General features: G+C 32.9%; 1 protein-coding gene across 1 annotated transcript; it reads right to left on the bottom strand.

The window, feature by feature from the left end:
- Window positions 1-7,478: 7,478 nt before the first annotated feature.
- Window positions 7,479-8,713, bottom strand: LOC114737919 (transcription factor bHLH162-like). Its single transcript, XM_028925924.1, has 3 exons — window positions 8,505-8,713; window positions 8,057-8,395; window positions 7,479-7,892 (listed from the first exon to the last, which is right to left on the bottom strand). Exons 1-3 carry the CDS (start codon window positions 8,637-8,639, stop codon window positions 7,764-7,766), a joined length of 603 nt encoding a protein of 200 aa, XP_028781757.1. The 5' UTR covers window positions 8,640-8,713; the 3' UTR covers window positions 7,479-7,763.
- Between the last annotated feature and the right edge of the window lie 855 nt (window positions 8,714-9,568).

Genomic DNA, 9,568 nt, shown 5'->3' on the forward strand with positions numbered 1-9,568 from the left:
ACGAATTAGGATTTAAATTACCGCTGAAGAGTTATGCATTATAAAATACGTTATATCAATCAATAGGGCAAATGAAAAACAAATTAATTAAAATGCCTAACTCAATTGAGTACATCCTTTAAGACTTTTTTAAATATAAGGTTGTAAATTCAAATTTTTAGCAAAAGAAATATACTAAGTGGGTAAATGATGACAAATGAAAATGAAAAGCAAATCAATATTACAAATATTACTAAAATCTGCTATTGTAAAGAAATTATCATTATGCAAAAGCTTTTCATAAAATAGTAAACTTTTTCATATAGAAAAAGTGTATAAAAAATTACTATATATTTTTTATAAAAGAAAATTCCTGCCCTCCCCATCTTTCGAACCAAACAAAAGGTTGAGACTTCAGAGTTCCCAACCCGTCTATTTAAACCGAAAATCAGCAAACATGACACAACCTAAATAAATCCAACAAAATAAAACTGGCTCGAGACAAATTAGGCCCATCTTCACCAATTCGCATTGATTTGAACACTCCCCCGACACTTACCAGCGTCTAACCCAAAAATTGAGACAGTCGATACAACTGACATTGAAGAAAGGGGGGAAAATGTTTGCGGAGGTTGTTAATACACAAAATCTTTAATATTATTTTAGTTTTTAAATATAAAAACTAGTTATGAGATTCTAAATATAAGATCTTAGTCTATTTTGTATCCTAAATGTACAATGTATATTCAAAAATATCTTATTAATTATAAGTTATTTCTACCAAGTGTAATTCAAATGCTTGAATAAGGGTAATTTAGTGATTAAGTCATTATACATTTGTTACAAATAACTAACTTAATTAATTTTTTAAATCTCCTCAAATTAATTATCTAACTTTTATATATTAAAAACCGGAAGCACTACTAATACTAATGCATTCATAATATCCGTGTTTGTGGCAAAAAGAAAGAGTGACATATATTTTAAATTGTCTACGAGATTGTTAATATGAGAAGTACAAGCTTTTTTCCCCCTCCAACTGATATAAAAGTTAATTTTATTAAACGAGGAAAATGACATTGTAATGAACGAGGAAGCAAAAGGATGTGGCAGTTTTATGATTATTGTTTTTTGGGATATAATAATTCAGAGGGGGTTGATGGGATATGCTGCAATTTCTGGTTCATGCCTTCTTCACTCAGCAGTAGTTTTCATGATCCCAATTATACTTATGGCACAGAGAGCTCCCTTTTATCTCTCTGCCTCCTCAATTTTGTTTGTTCTGTACCTTTCTAGTTTCCACATTTCCCCTTCTTTACTGTTTTCAACATTCTCATTACAATAAATATAAAGACATCACGCCTTTCTTTTCTTACATCTGTAATGCATAAAAACCAAGAGAAGAAAAGACAATAAAAGAAAGATAGGGAATTGGCAACGGTGAGATTCAACAATAAGAGACTGAACATAACTGAAACAAAGTCTTGAATTCAAGTCTTGTTGACAAAAAGAAGATTACATTAAAAGAGTTTCCCCAGACGGAATCAATTTGAAATTCATTGATTGTTTCAAATGCTAAATAAATTTTGCTTCTCTTTCCACCTCTATTCTATTATGTCATATAGTCACCAAAGAGATCACTTTGGATTAATATTAGGTTTATTCTCTTAAAATTTGAAATAAATAGTTCTGGTTCTAAAACAAGATTTTAGATATTAAAATTACTGTTTTAGGGATCAAAAATCTTTAGGCGGACAAAAATGAGGTCAACTTTTAGAAACCAAAACTACTGATTTCTAATATCATAAACTAAAACTAGAACAAGATTAAACTTAAGGACTTTTTATTTCTCTTCAATGCTATAGGCCATTTATTTATAGGATAATGATCGTATTTGGGATAAACAAGGGATTGTTGGACTAGCAACACAGTTAAGTTGGAATTAAGAGGCGGCAATCATGATTCAAGGAGAAAAAAGAGGTTAAACAAAAGTTGGGAAGGGCATGCTTTGGGAGACCAAGAGTGCCACAAAAAGCCAAAAGTCATAACCTTGACCATTCTACTTTAATTAAATTAAATCAACCTCGTCTTTCTTCAACCCCAATCTTCACTGCTCTGATTATAACACTATAAATGTATATATGTATGCATATGATAGGCCATCATCCCCGGCCCCCCACTTTGATCTTTTGTTCAAAAGTGAGAGATCAATCACAACTTCTCTTTTGAATCTTCATTTATCTATCCCCCTCCCACTAATTGAATTTTTATCCTTTCACTTGATTATCGCCTCATATAATAATTAAAGTGCGACGCCAATAATAGCTACTCCCCGTTTGAGACATGTATTCCCCCCTATATATGCAAACAGTGTGCAGAGAACTCAATAGCCTGCAATTAAATTTGTGGTGGAGGATTCCTTCAAAGAACATATGGTCCAAATTAGAAACAGTAAAAATATAAAAATAAGTGTTGGGGGGATGAAGTCAAAAGGCGATGATGATAAACATTGAATTAAACACGAAATTGTGAGATTGTGTAAAGAGTTGCCAGCTGCCTGGGATGTGTTGTGTATGCCACTGCTCTTTAATTCCAAATAACACACCCACTCCAGAAAAGAAACCTCAGAACACCCTCCCCCAGTTAATCTCTTCACATCACTTATTATTATTATTTAAAAAAAAAAATTCTGCTGGCCAACTTCTACAGATAAAAAATGTTGGGCTTGTTTGATTCTTTTATCTATTTTCACGTGTTTAAAATAATTTTATAAAATAATTTTTTAAACAGGCTTTGCAAACAGGGAATTTTTTTAAAATTATTTCAATTATTATTATTTTGAAAAAAATATTTAAAAAAGTGGTGTGAAAGGGTAAAATAATACTTCTCCGGTCCTTAATATAAGATCTATTTAACTAATTTGATTAGATTAATAAAATTAGGTAAGTTAGTTAATTATAAGAAATGTGACATATTTTTCTTAAAATACTATAATAATCTTCCTTAATATCTTTCCTCCCTCCTCTACTTGATTATGGTTGATGGGGTATCCATAGGAGTAATTTAGAAAAACTTGATAAATATGAGAAATAGATCTTATATTTAGAATTAAAATTAACCTAATAATTAAGTCTTATATTAAAGATTGGAGCAGTAGTTTGTTTAGTACAAAGCCACATAAACAAAATCATAAGTAAAAAAAAAAAAAACTAGAAAGGGCTCCCAGTGTTGTATCATTTCAGTTGGGCCACATGATTCGCCGTCCCCAAAATTACTTGGGCTGATTCTAAACCCAATGACCTGGACCTCCAAATGGATATTATGCGATATGTCAAATTGGCCAATCCAGTTATTAACTTCACTTTTATCCATTCTTAAAGACTTCTCTGGGCAGAATTTAAAAAGAACTGTGCATAGCCAACAAGTATGAATCCAAGTAAAAGAGATTTGGACATCTTAAACACCATGTCCTGGTTTCAATTCTTGGGACGGTGCGTATGAAAAAAATATTGTTACAAGAGGTCCCCACTACGGTGACAGTACTCCGAGAGATTAGTTTCTTACTATTCGGGTGGGAGGATACTTTGGGCAACCAAAAAATAAAAAAGGACTGCATAATGAATTGTGAGCCTCAAACAACGATGAGTTTATTTTGAATCTTCAAACAATAAAAGTCTACAATTAGCGCTGTCCAAACGAGGAATCTATGGAAGTTGAGGTGAGGTTATGAAGTACAGGCAAAATCTTCCATTTTGGAAGGTTTTATATGGTTTATATTGTTCTATTTCTATATCGAAAAAGTCACAGTCGTTACAATAAATTAACCTGAGACCATATGAATAACGTCAGAATTATATTATATCGGACAATGACCTTTTTTTTTGTTTTTGTTTTTTGGGGGGGGGGGGGTCAGATATACAAATGAACGGGAACCAATACAATGATTTCCGGTGGCAGAAGCAATAAGTAGGATAGGGCCAGATTGAGGAGTATGGATATGAAAACTAGATCCAACCAATACAACGGAGGCCCCGTGAAGCCCCACCTACGGTTCTCTCCATTGACTTGCCTAAACTTGTTTGTCTCACGTGAATAACATAATACCCACCTAAAGCCTCAGAGTTTATACTACTTCCGACTTAAGATCCATTTTGTACTTCAGTTTTTTTTATTATTATTAAAACTAATCTTATATTAAAAAGAAAAGACGTGGAGAAATAATTTTGCGTTGTGTTATATAAATATTTTAAGAAATATTTTGTTTAAAAGCAAAATATTTATTTTAAACTGATCCGAACAGCTATTTAGTGGCAGCAAGTTATGTTGTTTTGTGCTGATATGGTGAACTTTTCGTGGTGTTATCTTGTTGGTCACTGTTTATTTCTTAGGGAGAGGAAATAAAGCAACTAATTTAGTACTCTTTTAAATTTGATTCTAAATATAAAATTCTAATTTAATTTGTTTATCATATTTATTTATTTTTTAAAGTAGTTTTTATAGTAGTTACAAATGTTAAAAATTTCATTAAATAATAGTTCAAACTAATACACATAATTAGTAAGGATATTTAAAAAAAAATACCTGTACATTATAAATAACTAACTTAATAAAAAATTTTATTCTATTCAAATTAATTAATAAATTTTTATATTAAAAACTGAAAATAGTAGTAGAAACGAAAAGAATAATATTGACGACCCGAGGGGAATTCAAGTCGGCGTATTAAGGATGGAAACGGGGATGAGGGGTAAATGACGAGAGTAGCCCTGAAGAGCCCAAAAAATATCTGCCAAGTGACGGGACGTTTGGAGGTCACATCGTAGGAGAGGCGTGAGGTACGAATTATATTACGCTGAGGGAGACGGAGGAATTATGAACCCCCATTTCTTCAATGCCCAAAGTTCCGGTCCCAACTCCCAACGAATAATTACGGTGCCAATCATTCACACGCCGATGCCATTTATTTTTTTCACAGAAAATTTCAAAGAACAAAAAACAGAACTGACCACTGAATCGGCTGAGATAGTGATTCAAAAATCAATTCGTCAGACGAGAGTCAACTTGAGATCCAACCGGTTATATTAAAATAATATAATTTAATTAAAAATAACAAAATATAATAACATTAACAAACACTAATAATAAAATATAAGAAAATATGACAATAATTTGATTGTAACAATAACAAAATATAACAACATTGAGAATTTTGATCTTTATAATTCATTATTAATTAAAATTAATAATCATTGATATCAAAATTATCATTAAAATTCATTTAAATCTATAGAGATTGATATATTAGGAGCAGCATGAGAAAAAATAGAACTAATAACAATCTAATCTTTCAAACCGGTTTATTAACGATTCACACCAGTTTTTACCAGTTTTCACCAGTCCACATCGGTTTGACCGGTTCTTTACTGGTTCAAGTCCCTTCCGATTTAGTATCCAAACCGAACCGATCAACTAATCGGTTCACTGGTTTACTGATTGAACCGGCCGGTCTGAACCAGTTTTTTGTTCACTGAAAAATTCAGAGGCTCTACAAGTTCAAAATATACTTTCGGACTCAGAAAGATTTTATAAAAATACTTACAATCGCCTATTTAAATTCTCTTATTTTCTCCCAGTAATGAGATTTAAACTTATAAATTTATAGATTATAATCCACCTCTTATTAATTGAATTCTTATCAGTACACAGGGTGCCGTCTTAATTGCGTATGCTAGCTTCCTCTTCTTGAGTTAATTTACGACGAGTATCTCCCAAAACAAAAGGAAAAATAAGAAAAAACTTAAAAATACAAAAGATACTACTTTTAATTTTTAATAAAAGACCTTATTTGATTTTTATTTTGATCTTAAATATAAGATCTCAATCCATTTTATCTCTCATATTTATTTTTTTTCAAGATAATCCTTCTAATAATAATAGTTATAATCAATACACTTGATTAGTAAAGATATTTTAAAAAATAATAGTTATTTATTATAAATAATTAAATTAAATTATTTTTTAATCTATGTAAATTAATCAATTAGTTTTTTTTATTATCCGGTACTCCCTCCGTTCCTTATTATAAGAGACAAATAACCGAAATACGTTGATAAAAAAAACAGTTAAAATTAGTTAAGAACAATTAATATGTAAAAAGTATAATTTGTTTTCCAAAAATACCCTCATTAATAAGGAAAGAGAGTATGAGAGAGAACAATTAAAATATTAAAAGAAAGAGAAGTGGGAGGGAGCGAGAGTGTGAGTTGGCGATAATAAATATGGGTAAAATAGAAAATCAAAACAAAAAAGTAGAGACAACTTTTAAGTATCTCTTATATATAAAAACATACCATAAGCATCAAATGTCTCTTATAATAAGGAACGGAGGGAGTATTAAATTTGGATTGTTGAATTTTAATTGGGTTAATTCGGGCCAGGTGGGCCCGTTTTGGTAAAGGTCAAACTCCGTATACATCAGACAGGACAACTGAGATAGCGAAGATCAAAGGCGTCCCCCAGCTGCGTGTTTCCCGGTTGCTGCCACGAACCTTCTAGGAGCCCATCTCCCTTGTCTCTGCACAGGCTATTCCTCTCCCTTTCTCATTTTTTCTGCATTCATCATTTTCATATCTCTTTTTAATTTCCTTCTTCAAACCTCTAATTACATCATTCATTACTACTAATCTATAATATTCTGTTAGACTTAATCTCCTGGTTAAAAATACTGTGTTTGCATCGAGCTAGGTTTACAGTCTCTATCTTAAAATTTTCAGTCTCCCAAACAAACAGACTAATAGCTAGTCCGTCGAATTCCACTTCGTTCATGTATTTTAATCAGTTTAATACTCTTATTTTATCAGACTGTTTACTTGTCTTCTTACATGGACAAGTTTGGGTTGAACAAAAAATTTGTTAATTTTTATTTCTTACAGGATTTTTTTGACAAAATAAAGAACTTCACCTCCCCTCACCATTCTTCATTATTTAGAAAAATCAAAAGAGAATGATCTCATATCATCGTTCTCCATCCTAATTATATTGAAGAAATTTAAATAAACAAGTCTCTCTAATAATTTACAAGCACCTGTGAATAAATCAGATCATCATCTATATGCTTTGTGATCTCTCATCTGCACAAGCAGTTAGCTGTCGTTTATTCGTCGTCGTCTCAATAATAAATGAAGCATTCAAAACTGGCGAGTGGTGGTGGGTTAATTTCCTTTTCAATGTCCCCAATGGGAGTGTTTGTTTGGGAATTAAACTGTTTTCTTTAATTCATGGCGCCTCCATTTTCTTCCTTCCCCGAAATAACGAATTTTTGTCATTATATTCTCCAGGCTACACATGATTTCTGGTCACAAATGCTTTCTTTTATGCACACGACAGACATTTATTCTTGTATGGATCGACGAACCATGTCATCCACAAGAAATTGTTCCAGTTTCTTATATATTCTTCAACAAATTTGTGTCCCATAGTTTTCTTTATTCAGGTCAATAAAACAAATTTGTGTCCCATAGTTTCTTAATTTGCTGCAATAGTCAAACCAAACACAGCCACTAAACTAATAAGGGTTCTCCATTAATTCCCCTCTCTTTTTCTGGAGTTACTTTACACACAGACATATGTATACATTCATATCACTGCATATAGTCTGCATAGACTCCTGATGAAGTGACTACATGCAAACACACACACACACACACATATATTATATGTGCTGCGTAGCTACAAATTAAAGTAACCTAAGTTTAAATTCAATGCCCTAACGGTTGTGCAATCAATTAATAAAAGATCTGGTGCTGCACGGAGCATGGTTCTTCAAAATATTCCCAGCTTTTAAGTGGGGCGATTAAATCATGAAGCCTCTGATACACTCTTGTGGTTTCCACACCAACTCTTGAAATTTTCACCTGCAAAACACACATCGAAATGAAGTGACATTCCATCACTATTAAAGCCATGAAAGAGAAAGCAAATTAATGAGTTTTGAAATGTGAAGTGCCTTGTCAGCCCTTGGATGCGATGATCCTCAGGCAATCATTGGTGCAGGTTCTAATAGAGTTTAAGTAATTACCTGGGCATGAACCGTGTGGAATATCTTATCACCCACAGTAGAAAAGCTTGCACTCACAACTTCTGCTCCTTCTTCTTCAAGGACGCTGATTACTTCATATAGCATGAAGTTTCGGTTCAGCCCACTGATCAGCATCACTTCTATGCTGGAACCTAAGTCTCTGAGCTCAAGCAGTGGCAGATTGGAAGCCATGAACATGTTCTCCATTCCCTGGTTACGGTTTGTTTCCTTTAATTTCATGGCTTCCTCCTTCTTCCCCTTCAGCTTCTCCAGTTTCTCCCTCAGATTCTTTATGTAGCTCGCTGCTATGTCCAGCTGGTCTTGCTGCGATATCATGTCCTGTAATGGAATTCATTCGCTGATTAACACTATATGCACAGAATTTCACAGTGTGTGTGTGTGTGGAGATGAAAAGGGGGGAGAGATATGGAGGATGTATGGATCGGACCTTGGTGTGTTTTAAGTAGTGGGGAGGAATAAGGGAAGCGAGCTTGAAGCAAAGCGCTTTCATGTGAATTCTGCGATTCCTTTCTATGGTTTTGCGATCCACTTTTGAGGATGAGTCACTGCTTGTTTTCTTCATTTTTTTTTCAGGATGTGAGAGAGGAATATTTCTCTGTCTTCCTGATCGAGTTTCTGAGATGCAGGAGCAATTTGAGAATCGTTCTCCAGACTTGGCAAGAGGAGTCGTTTTTATAATAAGAGGGAGGGAGGAGCAGGGGTGGTGAATGACCGAAAAGCCCATGACACCGACAAATAAAAGTATTTCAACATCTACACATATTTTCCTGCAGAGGGCATAAAATACATCGCGACAATAATTTTTGATTATCTGATGGGAAGTATCACAAAGATATCACTTGTTATTTGTTTATCAACCGTAGTCAATAATTATTAAAGCAAAGGAAAAAAACTGATTTAAAATTTTAAAATTCAAATAGTGTTTTTGTGAGATTTTTCCTTATTTGATCCCTGACACTTCTCCTTAATTTTGAAAAGAATAATGTTTGCAAATAAAACTGATTTATTATAAAAAGTCTCATCTGAGTCAAAGAAATAGGAAATGGTTTTAAAAAAAAAAGACTTAGATCAGAGTGAAAAGGCGAATTTTTTATTTATTTATAAGTTTCTCAAAGATGAATCAGCCTAGCATCTTGTTACCTTATTATTTTATTTGAATGAACAGTAGAAATCATTTTCAGGTGGGGGCGCATTCCTAAGTTTTACATAAACAGGATTATTAGCTGAATTATTCCAAGAGACGGAAAAGAAAGAATAAGTTCACGTGAATTTTAGAGAAAACAAATCCACGTCAAGGAATTGGGGACCCACTTTCTTGGTAAGACTCGTGGACGTAGAATAAGTAAGGAAGGCAGGGGGGAGAGAGAGAGAGAGAGGGGAAGAGAGGATAGAGAACGTAGTTTTGTCGTTTGTGAGAAGAGGCAAAGGAGGTTTTATGAAAACATTTTTTTTTTAAAAAAATAATAATAAGGGAAAATGAGGCTTAATTAG

The sequence above is a fragment of the Neltuma alba genome, unplaced genomic scaffold, assembly GCF_004799145.2.
Source record: "Neltuma alba isolate B1F8T4 unplaced genomic scaffold, ASM479914v2 tig00013509_pilon, whole genome shotgun sequence".
NCBI classification, from domain to species: Eukaryota; Viridiplantae; Streptophyta; class Magnoliopsida; order Fabales; family Fabaceae; genus Neltuma; species Neltuma alba.